Consider the following 24371-nt stretch of genomic DNA (forward strand, 5'->3'; position numbering starts at 1 on the left):
AGTGCTATAATTGGGTGCTTCTATCAACCTAGAAAATGTGAAAAGGATCAACTTAGTAACTTAGTTTTGGTAAACCATTCTCTGCAAGCACGTGAAATATTAGCTTATTGAAATTTGTCTCTCCTTATGATGTCATAAGGAGATCTTATTATAATAATACCACCCCTTAATCTGCACAATCCAACCACATCACTGCCATTTAGTGCAGAGAAAAAGAGAGAGAGAAAATAATTGACAGCACAATTGAGTTTCAATTGCAACAAACCACCATCACTGTGATCAGTGTTTCATCAGCTCATTTGCATTTTAAAGGACACACCTAAACGCCACATTTTTGCTCGCACCTACAAAGTGTCAATTTTAACATGCTATTATAAATGATCTATGGTGTTTTGGGCTAGAACTTAACGTGTACTTTGGGGACACCAAAGATTTATTTGACATCTTAAAAAGTCTTGTGACATGGCCCCTTTAAAATCTGGTCAGACCTCAAGTTTTCAGATATAAGTGGACCCGTGAAGACCTCTAGTGCATGCTACTGATCCAAACAATAGAAATGTGACTTACTGTAACTAAGGTTTGTTGTGCCTTTTCAGGGAGATGTTGAAAGACCCAGAAATGAGGAATAAGTTGATATCAAACCCAACAAACTTCAACCATGTGGTTCACATGGGCCCGGGAGACGGCATCCAAATCTTGAAAGATTTGCCAATGGTAAGAACCACCGACAGCATGGAGAACGTAACCACTCATATCCTTACGCCTACATCCATCTGCTCTACAGCGCTGTTTCATATCATCTTCTGATTTTGACTTCACAGTTTTATATGGGATTTAATTTTCTTGTTTAAAAGACAACATAAAAAGCTTTTATCTTCACCGCAAGATTACATTTTTACATTTGGCAGTTGCTTTCAGGGTTCCCACGAGTCCTTGAAAGTTTGCGAATCTGGGGGAAAAATTCAAGGCCCTTGGAAGTTTTTGAAAATATACATGCATAGATACAGGTCATGTATGATTCATACCAAAAATGTTTTTTTGCATAGTTGTGTTTGACACATGAAAACATCTCGGGTTACGTATGTAACTGTTGTTCCCTGAGAAGGGAATGAGACGCTGCGTCTCCCTTGCCATGCTTCCTGCGTCCCTGGAATGGCGTCTTTGGCAATATTTCAGATAGCGATATACTTCCTGGGTCCCGCGTCACCCTGTCTTTGTCGTTAAGCCTCACCATTGGTTGAATTTGATGTTCACATTCAGACGCACTTACCCCTGGAGGCGTCACCAAAGTGTCACCGCAGTGACGCAGCATGAGTTCCCTCGAAAGGGAACTGTAACATTGTATCTTAAAAGGTAACACGATGTAACCTTGCTCCCACTTGAAATGTGTCCCCACATTTAGTCCTTGAATTTGAGGGTATTGGACCTGTAAAGTCCTTGAAAGGTCCTTGAATTGGAAGTTAACTAAGGTGTGGGAACCCTGTGCTTTTATCCAAATTGACTTACGGTGCATTACAAGGTTTACACTTTTATCAGTATGTGTGTGTTATTATGGAAACAAACAGTGGTAACTTTGCTTTTATGTTGTCTTTTGATACATTTTCTTTTACATTTTACGCCATTTGAGCCATTTCGTATTGCATGCATCTACATTCTGTTCTTTTCCTCCATTTCATCTCCTCTGGGTTTCCTGCCGTAGCCAGGTTCTCCTCTCCCTTCTCCTCGTCTCCACCTCATCTCCACTCCTAGCAGCTTTGAGCATGTCTATCACATGACCGTCACCTCTGCTGAACACTTCCTGTCCCAGGACTCCTCCCCTTTCTCCTCCTACTCCCCGTCCCTCAGCTCCGCCCCTGGGACCCCCGCATCCATCTGTTCTTTGGTAGGAGCAGAGAATATGTACAGAAACGCACACACGCCCATCTGTTCTCTAGAGAAAAATAAAATGAAATTTATGGCCACATGCATTCGCTCAGATTCATGCTGCACAAGCCATCAATCTGTGTAACCAAACTGACGGGCTGCTCTCAAATTATTCCTGCCTTACAGTCTGATACTCTGCATGCCAAATCATCCATTATTGTCTTCAAATTCAAGCACTGTTCACTTTAGTTTTAAGCACATTTTTGGATTTTGAATATCAAATATGGCTATAAATGCAAGATAAGCATTTAGTACAAGAGACTTTTTCTCACCCATGTGTATGTGATATTCAGAACGTGCGTCCGCAGGAGAGCCGTGGTGTTCTGGGTGCATCCGTCAGTATCCCCTCCATCAGCAAAACCAGACCCGAGCCGGGCCGATCTATGAGCGCTAGCTACGGCCTCGGCACACGTGAGTACTGATGTGCATTTAGACACTTCACTGCAAAAAATGACTTTCTTACTTAGTATTTTTGTCTTGTTTTCAGTAGAAATATCTAAAAATTCTTAAATTAAGATGCTTTTTCTTGATGAGCAAAATGACCTAAATAAATAAGTCTATAAGACAAATAATATACAATTTAAGTGAAATTGTCCTTCAAACAAGCAAAATTATCTGCCAATGGGGTGAGAAAAAAAAGTGTGAAATAAGATTTTTTTTTCTTAAACACTTAATTCAAGTAAAATTTTCTCACTCCATTGGCAGATATTTTTGCTTGTTTTAAGCACAAATTCACTTAAATTGTATATTTTTTGTCTAAAAACTAGTATTATTTTCTTCTGTCATTTTGCTCATTAAGAAAATACATCTTGATATAAGAATTTTTAGATATTTCTACTGAAAACAAGATAAAAATACTAAGTAAAAAAGTCATTTTTTGCAGTGTTGGAGATTTTTGAAGAATCCAGAAAAATGCTTGATAAGAATTTCAGACTATAAAGGAAATCTGATATAGAAATAGATCTGGATATAATTATTTGTACAGTTTAAAATGTGAAAATTATATTCTTCACGTCCAAGATTTCTGTAAAGACACTTTGTAATGATGCACATTGTTAAAGGGGTCATATGATGCAATTTCAAGTTTTCTTTTGTAGCGTTAAAAGTGCATATAGAAGATCCGTAAAGTCACAAAGATTAAAGTCTTAAACCCAAAGAAATGATCCACCATCCTTCCTAAAACGGCTCCATCAAACACGCCCCCACATATCTACGTCACCGTGTGGGAAGATTTGCATAACAACACCCAAATGTATATGCAAACGTTTATTCTCGCTGTAGTATTGTTGTAGACGCTGTACTTTGGGAACTGTTATTCCAATTATGGTGAGGGCGTAACATTTCCGTCACACGCTTAAGGTATTCAGCCAATCGCAGTGCACTGCATAACTGGCCAATCAGAGCACAACAGACTTTTCAGAACGATGAGCTTTGTAAAATAATGTACGGTATGTGGAAAATAATGTGTTTTTTAACCTTAAACCAGTCCCTCCAGAAAAATGTGATTATGCGATAGCATTATTCAATGCATGGGGGATTCTCACGAAAACTTGGTTTTAAAAATGTCAAGCATGAAAATGTAAAAATTGCTTAAATTTACTTTTTTTCCCACCAGACATTGAAAAACAAAGTCTGGAGTAAATGGGAACATTACTTTAAAAACTTTTACTTATCATTTAACACTTTTTGTAACATAATTTTAAAAATTAGTCCTTAAAAATCTCATTACCGCAACAGTCAGAAAACATCAACACTGACATATTTTCAAAATGACATGACAAACCTGAAAGAACATAATTTGGAGATTCTGCACATGCATTTAAAATCAAAGTATTATGCTTCTATTAATTAAATTAACATTTAATAAGCATCTGTTGCGGTAATGATAATCAAAATGTCGTGTAAGCATTCTGACAAGACAATATTTCAAATTAACTGTAAAAAAATGATCTTACCTGGTAGCCATCTTGAAGTAACTGGTCCATGTGCTTGGTCACTCAAAATCAAACTTTATTAAAATTCTGTATGTGTGCTTAAACTGTTCTCAAAAAGTGTTGCGGAGGATGAGAACATCAGGCATGGACACATCATTTTGCTAATTTTTTTTCATTATTATTATACATGAATATTCAGTAAATATTTTTCTGTCATCTAAAGTAGTCTAGCAAAACATCCATTTATTTTTTTCTTAATATTTTTGTGTTAATTTGATTAAATTACAACATAACGCATGTTCAAACACAGCCGGACACATTGCGGTAATGAGAATTTCAGCAGAAAATGAGATAAAATTTCCAATTATAAATTCTTATGTTAAAATCACACATTGTGCAAGGTAGAACACAGTATTGTGTTAATTCTGATGCTTTTTAATGTTACTATATTACACATTTTAAAGCTAAAATCGTTAGTGCCGTGGTGTTTCAATGGTTTCGTGAGAATCACCCGCATAATCAGCCAAGTCTGCATATTTATGCGGGTGCCGCATTAATTAATAGCTGCACTTTCGCCGCATAAATTGCAGATTTCTGCTTGCAAAATATGCGGGGCTTGCATGATTTCATAATCTCCGCATTTTTGTAGCAAAAAGAAAGTTGAAAAATTTTGCATTTACTTCACACAAGTGCAGCCATGTCCCCTGTTGTAATGGGAATTATAGGAAGTGACGTGATTATGTGACGTGAACATCAATGAAAAGCTGTAAAAGCTGCAAACAGTTTTTGCACGTTCCCGCAATTTCATCGCATAAAATTGCATAAATATCTTGCATATTCAATCGCATTTTATGAGAAACCATGCCGCAAGACCAATGATTTTTGGCCGCAACAATCACAAAAAAACTCAAATACACAAAATAATGTTCTTTTTAGCAACGTCACATGACCCCTTTAAGTGCTTTACAAATAACATTACGCTAATGATTTATGATTGCTTTGCATTTGTTTGCGAAGTTGAATTAGAAAGATTATTGATCCCAGTTGAACCAGTAATGTGTGTCATGTTGATGGGTGTGTTTTATATTTTAGGCTCCTCCTCTCAAAATGGCAGCGCACTGAGACGCGACTTTTCCGTCGGTAACTACGGTTCCACCAAACGGCAGATGACGTCACCATCTGATGGCTCGCTGTCATCCGGTGGAGGAGTGGACTGTGGGGGTGATGCCCCCCTCTCTCAGTTTGATAGAGAGGTCAGTACGAGCAGAAACCGACTGCTGGGGTTAATTCATAATAGAGATCAACACCAACCACAAACTTCTCAAGCAGTCTTGGTTATGAAAGTATTTTCTCCATAGGCTTTTAAAACTGTAGTAACACTTTACAGTAAGGTTGTATTTGTTAACATTATTTAATGCATTAGCTTACATGAACATCGAACGATACTTTTACAGTATTTATTAATATTAGTTCATGCGTAGTTCAAAATTGACTAATACATTTTTTAAATCAAAAGTTGTGCCTGTTAAGTAATTAATCAGGCTTTGTTTTGGGGTCCTGATCACCCTGTTGGGATTTATACTGCGATAACAACCAGCTGGCTGTATGTTGTCCCGCTTATTACATGACTACTTGCTACATGAGTAAATAAATAGACACAAAATATATTTTATTAAACCTTATGTGCGGAAAAAATCTTCAAAACAAGAATCATTCATACAAATAAAATCTCAATATTTATTTTTATTTGTAAGTATTAAACTGCGTCATAACATTTGTTAAGGATGTGACGAGACGCTTACGCCACGAGACGAGACACAACATAAGCTAGACGATTTTTTACTTTTAAAAAAAAATATTTTTTTAGTTGTCTAAAATCACATAATTTTACATTTTTTTAACTAATTACGTACGGTCCTAATTGATAATCAAGTAGTTTGATGTTTTTTGGTCTTACCAATAGACATAAGTGAGCAATAACCTATAAAATGACATTATCATGATGAGGCAATAATAATTGGTTCAAATAAAGGATCAAAGCCAAGTTAAACACATGGTTTTATTCAACAAAAACCTCAAAATACTATGTAATAAAAAACAACATTATGTATTTATGCCAGCGGCCTCACGTTATTTAAACTTTTAATTTACATTGAGAAAACACTTCATTTTGTCCAAATTGCATTTAAATCCACATAATCTTTAATATTTGTCTACTTCCTAACAGTAGAAGTGGTACACCCACAGATTTTGTCCCATTTTAACTTTACGCTGATATCACATGACGACATTTTACCTTGACAAAAAATCTTGTGCCATTTTAATCTTGCGAGATGTCGTTGCACATCCTAACCCTTACATTTGTTAACTCTTCCCCAAACGCTTTCCTGCCAATGACGAGTTTGTCTGGCAATCCGTATTTCTGCTGTTATCCACCAGGTGGCCCTCTTACCTCACTTATATAACCCAGAAGTATTTCCTTGGGGCAAACAGCTCAAACCCTGTGTATGTTGTGATCATCGCTCTGAATCTGATCTCTATCAAAAGGTCCTTCGCATCTCAGCTTTTTCTCCAGTTAATTCTAAATAAAACGTAAACAAATATTTTGGCATTAACTAACATCAACACAAATGTCGTAGAAGTATCGTTCATTATTAGTTCATGTTAGCTAATCCACTAACTTATGTTAACAAATACAAGCGTTTTATTTCAAACCAGCAGCTTTGAGTTTTGTAAATGATGTAACATTTATTAGTTGTCCTTCACAGTGCTGCTGACAGGTAAAAGGTTTCAATGCTGAAGTTTTTTGCATTCGCTTCACATCCATGCTGATCACAGCTAAAATACCCACCTCAGTTAAGAGCACTTAAACACACAGTGAGTTTGTGTTACACAATCCCTGAAACAGATCTGCCTGCCAAAATGTGTTTGGAGGGTCTCCATTGGCTCTTTCCCACGCCGTATGCATGTGTGAAGCTTGTAAAGTGGCACTGTATCCACACATACACACACGTGTGCGCTTCGGCACGTTTGATTTCACAACACGTCTGTAATGATGCGTGGGTGATGTGTATCTCTTCAGCGGTGTCCAGTGTTGCCCACAGAGAAGACACCAGATCTGAAAAGGGCTTTAAGGAGCCTTCTTAGTAAAATAAAGGTAAAATCCTGCAGACTCCCAGTATAGAGAAAAGTGATAGCTAAGTGTGTGTGTTTCCTCTTTATGAGGCCGTTTTGTTGTGTTGTGTAGTTTGTGGCAGTAGTTAGTTTTGCCTTATCTGTTTAAAATGAATCTTGTGATGGTGGTAAAAGATTGATTTTTCATGTAATCTTTTGTCAGTCATGTGTTAAACTTACACTGCTTTTCAGGTTCCCAGATTTATTTTCAATATTCAGTTAGACGACTATACACACACCTAAAGGATTATTAGGAACACCTGTTCAATTTCTCATTAATGCAATTATCTAATCAACCAATCACATGTCAGTTGCTTCAATGCATTTAGGGGTGTGTCCTGGTCAAGACAATCTCCTGAACTCCAAACTGAAAGTCAGAATGGGAAAAAAGATGATTTAAGCAATTTTGAGCATGCCTTGGTTGTTGGTGCCAGACGGGCCGGTCTGAGTATTTCACAATCTGCTCAGTTACTGGGATTTTCACACAAAACTATTTCTAGGGTTTATAAAGAATGGTGTGAAAAGGGAAAAACATCCAGTATGCGGCAGTCATGTGGGTGAAAATGCCTTATTGATGCTAGAGGTCAGAGGAGAATGAGCCGACTGATTCAAGCGGATAGAAGAGCAACTTTGACTGAAATAAACACTCGTTACAACTGAGGTATGCTGCAAAGCATTTGTGAAGCCACAACACGCACAACCTTGAGGCGGATGTGCTACAACAGCAGAAGACCCCACCGGGTACCACTCATCTCCACTACAAATAGGAAAAAGAGGCTACAATTTGCACAAGCTCACCAAAATTGGCCAGTTCAAGATTGGAAAAATGTTGCCTGGTCTGGATTTCTGTTGAGACATTCAGATGATGAATTTGGCGTAAACAGAATGAGAACATGGATCCATCATGCCTTGTTACCACTTCTGTTGGTGGTGTAATGGTGTGGGGGATGTTTTCTTGGCACACTTTAGGCACCTTAGTGCTAATTGGGCATCATTTAAATGCCACGGCCTACCTGAGCATTGTTTCTGACCATGTCCATCCCTTTATGACCACCATGTACTCATCCTCTGATGGCTACTTCCAGCAGAATAATGCACAATTTCACAAAGCTTGAATCGTTTCAAATTGGTTTCTTGAACATGACAATGAGTTCACTGTACTAAAATGCCCCCCACAGTCACCAGATCTCAACCTAATAGAGCATCTTTGGGATGTGGTGGAACGGGAGCTTCGTTCCCTGGATGTGCATCCCACAAATCTCCATCAACTGCAAGATGCTATCCTATCAATATAGCCCAACATTTCTAAATAATGCTTGTTGAATCAATGCCACGTAGAATTAAAGCAGTTCTGAAGGACGAAAGGGGGTCAAACACAGTATTAGTATGGTATTCCTAATAATCCTTTAGGTGAGTGTATATTATCGCGTACCTATGCGTTAACATTATATAGACTATCAGCCATTAAAAACTCATGTAGGGTGGTTGTAGCTATGATATCTATGCTAATTGATTAATAATAGTTTTGGCTTGAGAAGATTTGTGCTGACTTCATTTTTTTGACCAAACTGATCACACAAAAAGTGTATAAATAAAGTAAATACATTTTTATCCTATACATTTGATCAATTCATGCATTCCCTTGTAGTCGAACCCATGACCTTGCTGTTGCTAGCTACAGGAATCTAACAATTCCTTGTTTTCAGGATTCGGACTCGCCGCGTCATTCCACCGCCTCCAACAGCTCCAACCTGAGCAGCCCGCCCAGCCCGTCGTCCCCCCAAAAGAGCAAGACTCGATCCCTGGACCGCAGAGATCGCCTCGGCTGGGAGACATGAGCAGGACCCCGGTATATCCCGGTCTTATCTGAACTGCTACATTTAACCGAGACCAGGAGTCGACTTCCTATACGAAAATTCCCATACGCCGCCGGGGTCAGGTGTGTGTCTGTGCGCTACACTTATGCAAGACACTTTGTTATTGTTACACACCCATAAACATCGCCATGCACCTTACAAACCTGTTACTGTGGACCTACTTCTCCTCCGTCTGTGATTGATGGGAAAATGGACCATTGAGTTTCGCTTGCATTCGCTTAGCACCTTCCAGCCCACTTCTGAAACGGTTACAAAAAGCTTTAACTTCGTCAGTTTGTTGATATCAGAACAAAGCCTGTCTTCTCTTACAAAAGTGTTTTAATTAACGAAGATAATGGGGACTAAAAAAATACATAGGAATATTTGTCAGGGATCAAGGAAAACCATTCCTAGCATTCCAGTCGGTGAGAAATGGGATTGATTTATTCGAAAACGCTTTGATTTAGCGCCCCCAAGCTGTGGCACTACAGCATAACGCCATGTCTCCCCTCCGGTGCCATACATAACACACACGCATTATATTATCGATCTGAGTATGTAAATAGAGTTTATGTAGAGTATAATATATATGTATAATGAAATCATAACACTATTCTGTTGGGAAATAAGCTTTCTTTTTATTTTCTGTGTCATGTTTTGGACACATGCAAATTTTTTAAATTGTTAATATAAGCATTCTTTTATGGTGCAGATCTATAATTTCACTGCAAGGGAACACTAAACAAATACTGGGTGTCATTCATGAAATACAAAACACAGTGAATTGTTTGCAGAATCTCTATTGAATGCGACATCCGTCGTGCATCAGTGAACGATTCTGTTTACTCGTGTTTCATGAATGAGGCTTATTTTGTGCAAATGCTATAAGAAAACAATGTGTATATTGTTAATAAATGCATATTAAACAGACACTCGTGTACAGTTACACATGAACATTAATAAGCTCTTGTGCTGAATGTAACAGAGATTCGCTGCGAGCCTTTGTTGTTTATTTTTGTTACTGAAGCAATAATGCAAAGAGTTTCCAAAGAAATTTTCTTTTTTTCGTTTTAAAGTTATTTTGTTTTCAAGAACCCAACTTTGCCTACATGTATAGATAACATGTAACATACGTTCGTCTGATATAAAAACACTAAATTCATCGGGTGAAGCTCTGTGTTCGGTGGTCCCTGTAAGCTTTGATGCTTTATTCACGGATGCACACAGCCGTCGACTTAATGGTTTAGTCCATTTTCTTAGAAAAAATCCAGATGTTTTGCTCGACACCATGTCATCCGGAATGTTGGTGTCTTTCTTTGTTCAGTCGGGAAGAAATTGTGTTTTTTGAGGAATTTTTCTCATTTTAATGGACTTTAATGGACCCCAACACTTCACAGTTTTAATGCAGATTAAAATTGCAGTTTCAAAGGACTCTGAACGATCCCAAACGAGGCATGGGGGTCTTGTCTGGCGAGGCGATTGTCATTTTTGACAAGAAGAGTGGAAAATATGCACTTTTGGACCGCGGCTTCTCGTCTGTCTCCGGTCCTGTGGCGCGCCGGCGCGACCTCACGTAATTGCGTAGTGACGTAGAGAGGTCACGTGTTACATATATGAAATGCACATTTGGACATACAACAACATCGGAACGGTCCTCTTTCTCCACACTTGTAAACACTGAAGCGTAGTTTCGCATACATCATCCGTGACCTCTTGGCGTGATGGCGTATTGCGTGGGGTTGTGCTGGCGCGTCGCGGGACCGGAGATGGACGAGAAGTTGTGGTTTGGAGGTGCATATTTTTTATTTTTCTGGTCAAGAGTGACAGGCGTATTGCTGGATGGGACCCTGGTGCCTCGTTTGGGATCGTTTAGAGTCCTTTGAAAGTCTGTTAAAAAAACTGTTAAGTGTTGAGTTAAGTGTTAAGTGTTGGGGTCCATTAAAGTCCATTAAGGTGAAAAAAAAAAATAGAATTTCTTCTCGACTGAACGGGGAGGGACATCGGCATTTTGGATGACATGGTGGTGAGTAGATTATATGGATTTTTTTGAAGAAAATGGACTTCTCCTTTAACACAGCTGTATTCATGTACAGATAACCGAATCTCAACATACCTCAGATTACAGAGCCAAGCCATCACAATAATAGCTTGAACTTTCTCTGGTTTCAGACAATAAATTGAATTTAGTCGACTTACTGCTGCTTGATATTTATCTCACATCTGTTCGACTGAATCGTGCATTTGAAATAAATGACATCTTTAAGGGAATCTGCAGATCCAGACTTGTATGTAATTTCATATTTCAAAATCTTCCAGTTCGTTCCTTCGAGGAATCAGTTATGCCGTACTAAACCCATTTGTCTGTTATCCTCCACGAAAAACACAAAAGATGGCTCTTATTTATAAAGTGAAAAACCTGTAAAAAAATGATGAAGTCAGATAGGAACTGTGTGTGTGATGAAATGCATTATTTTTTTAAGATTACTACCCATCACCTTTTGTGTTTTAGTGAAGATAGGAATTCATATGGGTTTGGTTTCATGTGGTTACTTTAACTAATGCATGCAGAAATATAAACTATGTTCAGTATTGAAACTCATTCAAGTATGAAGACCACGTGTGTGATATATTCGATGAAATATCGCCAGCATTTTGTATGTTCTGTTATGCAAGCACTATTGAAAGCATCACTGTGGATCGCTCATGCAAACGCACCACATCTTGTTTTTAAAATTAAGGGCTCGCTTTTGCAATCTGTGTGGTATTGGGAACTTTAGTTACACTTTGTGATCATGTTTATTCAATGACCGAAATAATACACGCGGTTTATTTCTTTGTAAGGTTGCAACGGGTTCGAGAGAATTTGCCAGATTATGGTATTAACATGAACAGGAAACCTGTTTGAAATGTTTCTCAGGAATGTCAAAACCAATGATTATTTTTATTGCATAGAGGAATTGAGAATAGTAGGAATGACGGTCGAAGATGTGTTTTTTATCATTAGGACTGTTACAATGTTAGATGGAGGTGCCTTAGTTTTTTTTTAGGTTTGTGTGAACTGATTGGTGTAGAACGAGATTTTAAGACACATTCACACTCATGTGAGGACTTTGCGATTTCATATCATACAGTTGTATATTCTCGATTTAGATATTTGTAAGTGTACAGGTTTGCATGGCACAGGTATAATCATGACTCGTTTTAAGCAGGCTGGTTTTGTGTTTATTTTATTTTATTGACCTGTGTGGTGTGAATGATGATGTTGGGATGATCCCATACTGCAATGTAGACGGTTTTTCTTTTCCTGTTTTTGCACAGATGTATTTAAGGTGAAATACTGTGGTTATTTGTATTGGTTTTGGACGACACTTTTCACATGGAGAGCTCATTATCTGACTGATATTTCAATAAAATGGGAAACTATTCCGAAGATTCAAAACTTGTGCAAGTTGTAATCATTTGAAACTGTCCTGAAAATTGTTGTACCACATTCATGTCTATAATAAATTGCTTTACTGTAAAACGCCATGATAAGCATTTTGAGCAAATGATGGTAAAATGTCACACATCTCATATCTCTTTAAAGCCAGTTCGACTGATTTCAGTTTGCTTATATGCTGTAAAAGCAACCATAGTGTATGTGGATTCCTCACACCCTCTTTATCATGACCCTGAAACATTTGGCACCGCCACAGAGCAATCAAAAATATTTTGAAGAGCAATTTCCATTATCAGCTGCTTTATGAACTCTTTCCCCTCTTTTTGTTTTTTAAAGTTGCCAGCCAGCATCAGCATTTTTTATGATTTTTACAAAAGTTTAATGCCTTCTTTTACTCTTTCCCCGCAATTGACGAGTTATCTTACAATTTCAAGAAAACGCTTCCCTGCCAATGACGAGTTTTTATGGCAATACATATTTCTGCTATTATCCACTAGGTGGCACTCTTACACAACTTATAAAACACTGACGCATACACTGATTTAAAAAAAAAACGTAAAACCTCTGTGTATGTTTTGATTATCGCTCTGAAACTGATCTCTAACAAAAGTCCTTTACAAAAATGCAATTATCTCAGCTTTTTACTCAAAATTGTATATTTTTAATAGTGCTGGGCAAAGATTAATCGCGATTAATCACATACAAAATAAAAGTGATTTTTGGCATAATATATGACTGTGTGCGGTGTGTAATTATTATGTAAGGGATAATGTAGAGGCAGCCGGTAGTTATCGGGAAATAAGCCCCGACAGTGTGATCAGGACCCGACGCGAAGCGGAGGGTCTTGTATCACACTGAAGGGGCTTATTTACCCGATAACTACCGGCTGCCTCTACATTATCCTGCTTATTACACGGCTACTTGACACATAAGAAAAAAAACTGGACATGAATATGAATTTGAAACATTTTATTGGCATATTTGTTTTAAATTAACATTTTTATCCTTCTGCGAAAACTTTGCACAGATGCATAAAATGATTGTAATACCTTATTAAGATCCTCTGCTTCATACTTGTCTGTCTCCATTTTTTCTCTTTTAGAAAGTCTTTGAGAAGTTTTAACGCCCATTCTGTATTTTTTTGTGTGTTGGCTTCGTAGCTGTCATGCTCTATTTTGTCAAGTTCAGTCTCAGTAAGCTGTCTGTGTCTTGTTGTTGTTCTTTCTTCTATCCGCTGTTTAAATGTTTTGTTTTTTCTGTACATGTTAAAATGAATGTCAAAATGTTCCATTCTTAATTGTGGTTGTCCTGTGTTTGTCACAAGATGGCGCCAAACAGTAATCTTTGTTGGCGCGGAGGGATTTAAAACATACAAGTAGCACCGGCTATGCGTTATTACTTTGGAGTGGTTATTATTTGAAAAGAACGAACCTGCAAATGTCTCAACTGACCAATCAGAATCAAGCATTCCAGAGAGCCGTGTAATAAGTATATATAAACACAAACACACACACACACACACACATTAATGTATGTATTTAAGAAACATTTACATGTGTATATATATTTATTTATTTATATTTTATACTAATATATATATATATAAATTAAAAAATTCTGAAATCCATTTATGTATGTGTGTTCAAATATACATAAACACATAGTACACACACATATATTATGCAAAAAAAACACTTTTATTTTGTATGCGATTAATCTTTGCCCAGCACTAATTTTTAAGAAACATACCCATATTTAAGAGGTGATAAGAAGAGAACATGGAAGGATGAAACTTTTTTATTTGAAAGCAGAGGCTCTGTTCTTTCATTTGATATATTGTATGTTGATATATTTTAGGCATTAAACTTTGGTGAAAAAAATCATAAAAAATGCTGGAGCTTTAAAAAAAAAAAAGGCTGACAGGGAAAGCGTTAAAGCAACACAAGAGTTTGTGCTCTGTTACCCCTACAGGTTGGAAGTGGAATTGTCCATTACCACTGTCGTAAATAATTTAGCCTACTGCAGCAAAGCTGGCTCTGATTGGATTGTAGGTCTGCTGTAAAGCAAGTTTTTGTAGTTTGCACGCGAACTAAACGACCACGACCCGACGGTTGGAAACTTCTTTAGTGCGGTTTTGGCCGATAGAGGGCTGCAAAGCGAATGTGTAAGTGCTGTTCACCCTGTTTCGAGTGGATGAATGCCTGAAACTTTTTTGGAAACGTTATTTTAAGGTAAAAAAAACTCTTTGGTGTTGCTTTAAATATATAAAAATACAATATACAAAATATGGCTAGGTTTCTTCAAAAATAAAAACAATTATGAGATAATTGCATTTTTGTAAAGGACTTTTGTTAGAGGTCAGATTCAGAGCGATGATCAAAACACATTGAGTTTGAACTGTTTTGGATGCTTTAGTGTTTTATTTTAGTGTTTTTTTAAGTTGGGTAAAGCACCACCTGGTGGATAATAGCTGAAATTTGGATTGCCGTAAAAACTCGTCATTGGCAGTGGGAAAAGTTTTCTCTTAATTGATAAGATAACTCGTAAATGGCAGGGAAAGAGTTAAAGGGCACCTACAAGATGTAAAATAAGTCTCAGGTGTGCCCAAAATGTGTGTTAAGTTTCAGCTTAAATGGTAAATGGACTGCATTTATATAGCGCTTTTAACAGACCTATGGCCATCCAAAGCGCTTTACAAGTTTGCCTCACATTCACCCATTCACGCACACATTCATACACCGACGGCGTATGGGACTGTATGTAGGGTTTTAAGTGTTTTATTAATCAAAATCAATGTCTTTATTCATAAATATGTCCTCGTTGGTGTCAAATGATCCTCTGCCAGTGATCTGACTTTTCTTTGTAAGCTTAGAATGTTTTCTCTTTACTTACACTGAACGGGTAAGTCCAAGAAGGCTTTCATGTCGTTCTGCCGTATTGATAAACTATAATAGCAGAGAGGGACAAAAAGCACTAGCCAACCAACGCGTTTCCACAACTCGTTTTCAATCAGAACACGTGAACTAGCTGAAACGGACAAGGAGATCAATGATTACATAACGGCTACCGTAGTTGCAACAAGCATTTGGAAAAGCGAGGCGCTAGAGAGCACTATTCGTTTGAAAGCAAAAATACAATTTCACCACTAGATGGGGAGAAAACCCTACTTATTGTCCCGTTAACAAAACCAACAGATAATTCATTATAGCATGTCCAAAATGTTTTCATGTGTGTACCTTTAAATGCAAATGAGCTACAGTTCCTTACTCCCTTACCAACGGACAGTGAGAAAAAATATAAAACCGATCAGATTTTTGTGTCGGTGACAATAGTATCTCACTGTTGAGATATGGCGGACGGCGTACTACTTAATAAGGGTGGAAACTATGGTAATGCAGGATCATGGAGTCAGTGGCCTTGGGAGGGGCTTAATTAATGTGACATCACATTAACAAGAGAGTCATAACAGCATGACATTAAACTGCTTCGGTTTAATGGTGATTAAAAAAGAGTGGGTGGATTTTTTCTTTTTCATTTTAGGGTGGCTATGTACACGCACTGCCAACAGGAATTTGTCCAAACATTTTTGCATAATAGGAGCCCTTTAAATAAGGGATGCACCGATATGGAAATTTTGGGCGATACCGAAAACGCTTTATATTTGGGGGCGATAACTGTTATACATGTAGGCCGATAAATATTCATATTAATTTCACAATGAAAAACTCCCAGACCGCGGTCGTCTTGTCTTTGCGCTAGACTAGCATACTCCTCTTAATCCCGCAACACATGTCATCTTCGTGCTGTCACAGAAAGCACCAATCACAACTCCACATGGCCAGCAATGAGCAAGTGAAGTGGTTCAACAAACCAAAATAATCCATCATTTTTCGGCTTTCATTTATCGGCCTAATTTTGCTATCAGACCGATAACCGATAATATTAAAAATAAGCAGTTATCGGCCGATATATCGTGCATCCCTACTTTGAATAATTGTTGACACGTGTAATTATGTGGATGTGTTTTCATGTGCTGAAATAAACTGTGTGGTTATGTAAAAGCACAAATTGAAAAGAACGGACAATAAAGACTTCAATTTATACAAATGTTTTATTTAAAATCTGGCATGATGCTAAAACAGGATATAATTTTTTTACAGGTTTAACATTCAACAGATAGCCACAGATAAAGTGCTCTATTGTATCTCATATGAAATCTGTACAAACTGCATTCTAGTAAACTCACGAGATGAATTCAGCATGAAGATCAAGTGTACTAGAGACGGCAAAGGCAAACGGTACAGCAGAAACAGTAAAACAATAACGACATTCAGGCACCGCTGTAATCGCAAGTAAACAAACACTGGAGACGTCATGCTTAAATCAGTCGAGGACGTGTTCTCCCACCAATCGCTTATTTGCATGTATTTATTTCAAAACACATTGCTATGTTAAAAAAAGCAAGCAGAACGAAACCATGTAAACAGTTCTTTAAACCATTATGTAAATGTTGCATTCAAGGCACCAGAACGAAAAAGAATTCAATAGTTAATTTGCCTCGCTCGTAATTCGTGATGCCTTAAGCGTCGAGGCAGATTTTATGCATTTCAAACTTTAAGACTTTTAAACGGCTTTAGCCAAAAGCAATCTGTGTAATGACATCCGACAAAAGCACCATTTACAAGCAGTCAATGCATGTTCATAATACAGTGTGTGGAAATGCATGTACAGTATATACCCGATGATCTGATGAGGTAAGCAGCCATCGAAAGGCTGAACAAAGCACATCAGGTACCTTGTTTTTAAGAGCCACACCTCTTTTGGTCCGTCTTTATTCAAACCATCACACAGCTAGCCACAGGCTGCTAAGACTCGATTACCCATCATGACATTCAATGAAACCTGATATTTACTAGGACCATCATCAGTCTTTACACGTCGTGAATGGTGTCACTTCCATCGGAGTGCCTGCGGAGCTGCCGACCGTCCCGGTTTATCACACGGCTGGAGGCGAAGTGGTATCACCTTACATGCAGTAAACTTCAACACCCAACAATCTCTCTGAACTTCACAGTACCAAAGCAAACATATCCAGTTACTCGACAACAGAGTCTGACACTAATGCACCAAATCCTGTCAACAAACATGCATCAAGATATGCTCGCCAAGTCTGCCGTGCTTCCCAATCTCTTGGAAGTTGTGATCCATCGCATAAGATGGCAGCCAAACTATCATACAGTATTTGCTTCTCGTAGTTAAGCGCTAGCACCATCCTCCTCCACACGGTTCATACTGGATCCATGCGTGATGATGTTAGTGGGTGGAGCGTTGCTCAAGTCCCGCATGCTTCCGTGGAGTCGATGGAGGCTTTCGTGACGGGACAGCTGCTCGTTGAGTCGCGGCACGCTACCGTAAACCGGGCGTTCCTCCATTTCTCTGTGGCTGGAGGGGGTATACCTGTGTTTGGAAAGGAAAACAAGCTTCTCTTAAGTGACGCGCCTGGACTTGCACGATTATTAAGTCGTTTTTGCAATATCTCAATTGACGTGTCTGCGTCACCTCACCTGCCGTCTCTGGAGCGGTGCAGGCTGCCGTGATAGCTGCTCATCTTGCTGTGGACGCTGCTCGCTTTACTCCGCACGTCATCCAGCGTGGCCAGATGGGTGGAAGAGGCGTGAGTGGACGTGCCCTGGGTGGAGGTACCGCGGGATTTTCTGATGATGGGCGTGTTGGGGTCACGCAGTAGAGATTGGGCGATGTCGGGCTCTTGAAGGACCTGGCGGCTCTCGTTCACCGCACCGCTTCTAGATTTGGGGAAAATGAGTGATGCGTGAACGTGACCCAGAGAGTAACTTTACATTTAAAAACAAAATAAAGCAGATAGCTCACTCTTTACGTCTACGGCCATGGAAGAAGCCTGCCCATTCGAAACAGGTCTTCTTGCTGCCCACCCAGAACACCGACGGGATGCCGACCACAAGCAGCATAACGTATTTCATCAGAAAGAGGACGAGGTTGGGCCTACTGGTTTGTTCCACCTACGCAAACAAAGTATAAAGAGAAAAGTGAAGTGGTTATTACTCTTGTAAGAGCCTGTCAGTGTACTGATCTCTTGTACTTCCCCTCGGGCTCCACGCTTCTCTGCGCTTCGGCTGCATTCTTTATTTGATTCTGTGATATCTAAGATACCGAGCACTTTGAGTTGGTTACAGGATTTGTCCTAAAAGCTTTTTAACTGATTTATAAATGTGGTTTCCTGAGCACTTAATCCTGACATGAACTTACTGAAAGTTTGTTACTGATATTTTAAGACCCCCTCCCAACCAAATTTACATAAAATCTGTGTAGCTGCTATAAAACTTGAACAACTAGTTGTAATGCTGTTGTTTAATGATGTGACACTCCGTGTTAGCTTGTCTGAGGTGTGGCACAAAAAAAAAACTCGTTGACAATTTTTGATCTTGTCTCTTAAAGGAATAGTCTACTCATTTTCAATATTAAACTATGTTATTACTAGGGCTGTCAATAGATTAAAATATTTAATCGCAGTTAATCGCATGATTTCATGAGTTAACTCGCGATTAATCGCAAATTAATCGCACATTTTTATCTGTTCTAAATTTACCTAAATGTAACACTTTTTAAGATTTTAATGCTCTAATCAGCATGGATTTGGATAATATATATGCTATATGAAAATGTATGTCTACAACAGCCTGTTTACATTTTCAACAGAACCATCAGCCATAGTTTTATAAATGTTTTTGCCTTTAAAAGACCTTGTTCTTTCTCCATTTCTGTTTGCTGCTGCATCATTTGTGACCTGTGCTGGCAAATTGAGTTGGGATGAGCAAATTTTCAAAAATGTGTCATTTATATTTTAACATTCTCTGTTAAAAAACTTCAAAACAATTGGACCAATTGTTGGAATCTGACAAAGCATGACAGAACTTTACCTGTTAATGCAGAGCAAAAACAATATCAATATACATATATGTTTTTCTTTTCTTGTTTAATTTTGACATTGAGACAGACCACTTTAAGACTGTAGGATAATGCAAGGGTTTAATATAATGACACAACAGATACTTTTCCTTAACAGTTAACCAAACATTCACTTCAGATATAACAGATTATAGGTCATACCTGCGTGAATTCTTGTCAAAACAGATATTTTTAAACCTGTAATTTTGTGTTAGATGTCTATTTATATCGAGCCCAGTCTCCTGAAGATGCGTATAAATAGCACGAAGTGTCACGCACTCGCGCGTTTGTGTGCGTGCGCTTCGGGCGTCTGCGTCGGGCGTCGCTTTTGAGCCTTGTCACTCTTAATAACTCTTTTGGCATCAATCAGGTCCCGAACTTTATCTCTCTTAATAATTATTTTAACATCAAGAAAGTCCTGCGGTCTATTTTCTATAATTTCTGAATGCTTTTTAAAACGAAACTAAAAAGTGAAAGAAGACGCATTTTTGCTTTAAAATGGATTTGGGACGGTACACCTCACAGAAAACGTGCAGATAAAGAAAAACTGCACGTGCAGAAAACGTGCATTTTAGATGTTTAAATACCATTTAGATCATTGGATTCGCTAGACGAGAGCTTAATGTTATTATTTTTATGAAAAGCTCCGACTCATCTAGACAGCGCCAGTCACTTGCTGTGTCTCAATTCATCCAGCTGTGAGTCAAACAGAAATTGCGTGTTGCCTTAATCGCGCGTTAATAAAATTAGTGCCGTTAAAATGAATTTGCGTTAACGCGTTATTAACGCGTTTATTTTGACAGCCCTAGTTATTACCTTAACTAAGAATTGTTGAATCATCCCTCTATCATCTGTGTGCGTGCGCGTGGGCGCTGGAGCGCGCTGCGGCGCTTCGATGGCATTTGGCTTGGCCCCATTCGTTCAATTGTGCCATTTGGAGATAAAGGTAGAAGTGACCAAACACATCAACGTTTTCCTATTTAAGACGAGTAGTTATACGAGCAAGTTTGGTGGTACAAAATAAAACGTAGCGCTTTTCTAAGCGGATTTAAAAGAGGAACTATATTTTATGGCGTAATAGCACTTTTGGGAGTAATTTCAACTCGCCTGAAAAGTCCGCTCCCCTTCTCACTCTCTTATAATGGGAGAGGGAGGGTGTTACTGCGCCGAGTCGAAGTACTCCCAAAAGTGCTATTACGCCATAAAATATAGTTCCTCTTTTGAATCCGCTTGGAAAAGCGCTACGTTTTGTTTTGTACCACCAAACTTGCTTGTGTGCCCGACACGTGAGCAAATTCATTCTTTGCATGCAATCGCATTTTTTTTCTCGTGAGTCTTGCACAGTATGGCTTACAAAAGCTCTATGTATTTGAAAGTACACGGGGTGGAAGTGTTCGGTCATTTAGACCTCACAGCTCAGCGCTTGCAAACAATCACGCTTTCTTCTGCGAGCACAAGACTGACAATGACCTCCTCTCCTCCTCTTCATCACTGCCAGCTCCAAGTCAAAGCACCTGATGCTTGGGCATCATGAAGATGTCACAGCACGAGCAAGGCCTGAAAATTATTTACAGTAAATTTATTTTATATGTGTGGCAGATGCACATCTACAGTGCATTCAAGGTATACATTTTATGAGTATGTGTATTTTTGGGGATTTAAACCCACAATCTGCATTGCTCTACCAGCTAAAAAAACTCTGTTATATTGAATGCATAAAATCAAAATGAGCACATTAATCCACAAAAATAATAAATAAAAACTTCTATCTTTCTCTCAGACTGTAATTTAATAATCATATCCTCTCTCGCTCTCTTTGTTCTTTATTAAAGATTAGTCAATTTTCTGAAAAAAAAAAAAGTTCCAGATAATTTACTCACCACCATGTCATCCAAAATGTTGATATCTCTCTTTGTTCAGTCGAGAAGAAATGTTTTTTTAAAATGAAAAAATTCCAATATTTTTCTCATTTTAATGGACTTGAATGGACCCCAACACTTAACAGAGTTTCAAAGGACTCCCAAACGAGGCATAAGGGTCTTATCTAGCGAAACGATTGCCATTTTTGAAAAGAAAAAAAATATGCACTTTTAAACCACAACTACTCGTCTCTCTCCGATGTGATGTGCCAGCGCGACCTCACGTAATATATCATCATGTCAAGAGATAACGGATGACGTACGCGAATCTACGACCGATTGTTTACACGTTGTTGTATGTGGAATGACTAATCAATGTCTTTGTGTCAGTTTATTGTTTAAAATGGTCCGCAAATGTGTGTTTCATATATATGTTACCCTTCCACGTCATTACGCAATTACGTGAGGTCGCGCCGGGGTGTCACAGGACCGGAGATAGACGAGTTGTGGTTTGAAAGTGCATATTTTTAATTTGTCTTATCAAAAATGACAATCGTTTCGCTGGATGGGACCCTTGTGCCTCGTTTGGGATCGTTTAGAGTCCTTTGAAACACAATTAAAAAAAAACTGTTAAGTGTTGGTGTCCATCAAAGTCCACCAAAATAAGAAAAATCCTGGAATGTTTTCCTTAAAAAAAAAATCTTCTCGACTGAACAAAGAAAGACATCAACATTTTGGATGACATGGTGGTGAGTAAATTATCTGGATTTTTTTAAAGAAAATAGACTAATCCTTTAAATTAAAAGCATTTATCTTTATAAAACGATTAGTTCATGTCCTGGATTCTGATTGGTCAATAGCAGTGTTTTATTTACGTATGACCGCTGCACCCAACGATTCTGCGCTGCTGTTCACAGTCGTCAGGCAGTGGCGGCTCGTGACTTCTTTTCCGATGAGGCACAAATGCGAAACTCGTCAAAACATCGTCATGCGAACCTATGTGCATTGTGCGTCATGGCAAAATACTTGCCTGCTACAGAAGGTTTGTTAGAGACGCTCGCGTTTGCTAGATACTCGCTTAATCTTGTGTAATCAAAGTTTCGTGTTAAGTAAGTGTCTCGCAAAGATGGTTTTATCCTTAACCCTTTCAATGCGTATGCCGCAGGCATGTATTTTGACATGACACGCTATGCACATAGGTTCCCATGATGTACCGAACACATATTTTAACTCTTTTGTATTTGTATTGTGTGGTAATTGTTTTATAAAAGCAATAAGGGACTCAAGGCTAGTGCTATAAAGTGGTTGCATTGACATTGCCTAACAACGCCTCTCTGCTGTGACTTATTCATGATACAGCACAGCCTCTTATTGCTTACAAAAAATATACAGGTAATACCAATTAAATCAGTTTTATACACTGACCTGGCAAGTGCAGCGACGTAAGCAGCAAAAATAAAATGTTATGCTCATATTTGATTGACTTGTAAGTAGTCATTTACAACGAAGACAGCATTGATTTTGCCTTTAAACATCATAATACTGATGACAACCAGTGTAACATTTTATCAGCATCCAGCACTGGTTATCTGTGGTGTCTTTGTGGCGACAGCTGTTGTTTTAATGGACGACTCCCTAAACATCATTTATTTTCAGATTCACTGTCTATCAAATGCATACCTCATTTCCTTCAATAAATATCACACACAGCTCTCACGTAGACCGGTGTTACACGGCGTCAGATCATCCGCTGAGCTTTTATGAGTCTCTAGCAGTGGTCTTTGTTGTTGAAGTTGACGTAATAAAAGACTTTAATCACAGTCAGGAGAGCTCTGAAAGCATCAAACAGCTCTGCTCCGCTATTGTTCGCTAAACGCTACAGGCGCTGCCCACAGCACAGGCGGCGACGCGTGACCTAACAAGCCCGAGGAAGAAAGCGAGCGAGAGGTGGAGGGCTTATATATAAAAGCTATCATGCAAACTCCCATCCCACATATTCCTGCAAAAACACCCACATTAGACTTCAGGAGTTCACGGTGAAGATGAGTAAACACATGTGATGATGAAGAGAAGTGAATGTTGGGTGTTAATTTTACTGTACTGTATGTGATGCTCAGATCCATTTATTATTGTGTAGGGGGAGAGGCAGAGCATCTACGGTTACACACAGTCATATAAATGCTTCATGCATTACAGTGTTGGATTGCATGTCGCCATTCATTCCCTCACTACCACAAAAGAACTGGTGATATGAAAAAAGAGATGTATGACAGATGTAGGTCATGAGCTTTGTTTGCACTGTCAAAAACTAAATGTTACTACTAATTGACCAATGCACACATTTGCATACATTGAGAGTTTTGCTACGTTTTACTAGTAGCGCACTATTACACTGAAAAAATTATTTTCAAGAAATTTATTTTAGTATTTTTGTCTTGTTTTTAGTAAAATATCTAAAAATTCTTAAATTAAGATATATTTTCTTGATGAGCAAACTGACCTAAGAAAATAAGTCTAGTTTTTAGACCAAAAATATCAAATTTAAGTGATTTTGTGCATAAAACAAGCAAAAAAATCTGCCAATGGGGTAAGCAAAAATATCTTGAACATTTTTCTTAAACACTAAATTCAAGAAAAATTTGCTCACCCCATTGGCAGATTTTTTTGCTTGTTTTATGCACAAATTCACTTAAATTTGATATTTTTCGTCTAAAAACTAGACTTATTTTCTTAGGTCAGTTTGCTCATCAAGAAAATATATCTTAATTTAAGAATTTTTAGATATTTTTACTGAAAACAAGACAAAAACACTAAGTAAGAAAGTCAATTTCAAGAAAAAAATTCTTAATATTTTTGTCTTGTTTTCAGTAAATATCTAAAAATTCTTAAATTAAGATGCTTTTTCTTGATGAGCAAAATGACCCAAGAAAATAAGTTTAGTTTTTAAACCAAAAATATCAAATTTAAGTGATTTTGTGCATAAAGCAAGCAAAAAAATCTGCCAATGGGGCAAGCAAAAAAATCCTGAACATTTTTCTTAAACACTAAATTCAAGAAAAATTTGCTCACCCCATCGGCAGATTTTTTTGCTTGTTTTATGCACAAATTCACTTAAATTTGATATTTTTCGTCTAAAAACTAGACTTATTTTCTTAGGTCAGTTTGCTCATCAAGAAAATATATCTTAATTTAAGAATTTTTA

General features: G+C 38.0%; 2 protein-coding genes across 10 annotated transcripts in view; one reads left to right on the plus strand and one right to left on the minus strand.

Moving 5' to 3' along the window:
• cdc42bpaa (CDC42 binding protein kinase alpha (DMPK-like) a) overlaps nt 1-12326 on the plus strand; it is a 75425-nt gene extending 63099 nt beyond the window's left edge. For 3 of the 9 annotated variants that reach the window (XM_055172105.2, XM_055172106.2, XM_055172107.2), the window contains 6 exons: nt 597-714; nt 1700-1882; nt 2217-2334; nt 4950-5110; nt 6940-7014; nt 8738-12326. In XM_055172105.2, coding sequence (XP_055028080.2) covers nt 597-714; nt 1700-1882; nt 2217-2334; nt 4950-5110; nt 6940-7014; nt 8738-8869 — 787 coding nt within the window. In that variant the 3' untranslated portion in view covers nt 8870-12326. The remainder of the gene's footprint in view (nt 1-596; nt 715-1699; nt 1883-2216; nt 2335-4949; nt 5111-6939; nt 7015-8737) is intronic. The other 6 variants (XM_055172108.2, XM_055172111.2, XM_055172109.2 and 3 more) reach the window with 3 other exon arrangements.
• A 4092-nt stretch (nt 12327-16418) lies between these two features.
• The window catches only part of fzd3b (frizzled class receptor 3b), a 37881-nt gene continuing 29928 nt past the window's right edge, over nt 16419-24371 (minus strand). The window contains exons 5-7 of the mRNA XM_055172116.2: nt 18216-18364; nt 17891-18130; nt 16419-17783 (exon numbers count right to left, since the gene is read on the minus strand). Coding sequence (XP_055028091.2) covers nt 17582-17783; nt 17891-18130; nt 18216-18364 — 591 coding nt within the window. The 3' untranslated portion in view covers nt 16419-17581. The remainder of the gene's footprint in view (nt 17784-17890; nt 18131-18215; nt 18365-24371) is intronic.

This window comes from Misgurnus anguillicaudatus, chromosome 7, assembly GCF_027580225.2.
Source record: "Misgurnus anguillicaudatus chromosome 7, ASM2758022v2, whole genome shotgun sequence".
Lineage (NCBI taxonomy): Eukaryota > Metazoa > Chordata > Actinopteri > Cypriniformes > Cobitidae > Misgurnus > Misgurnus anguillicaudatus.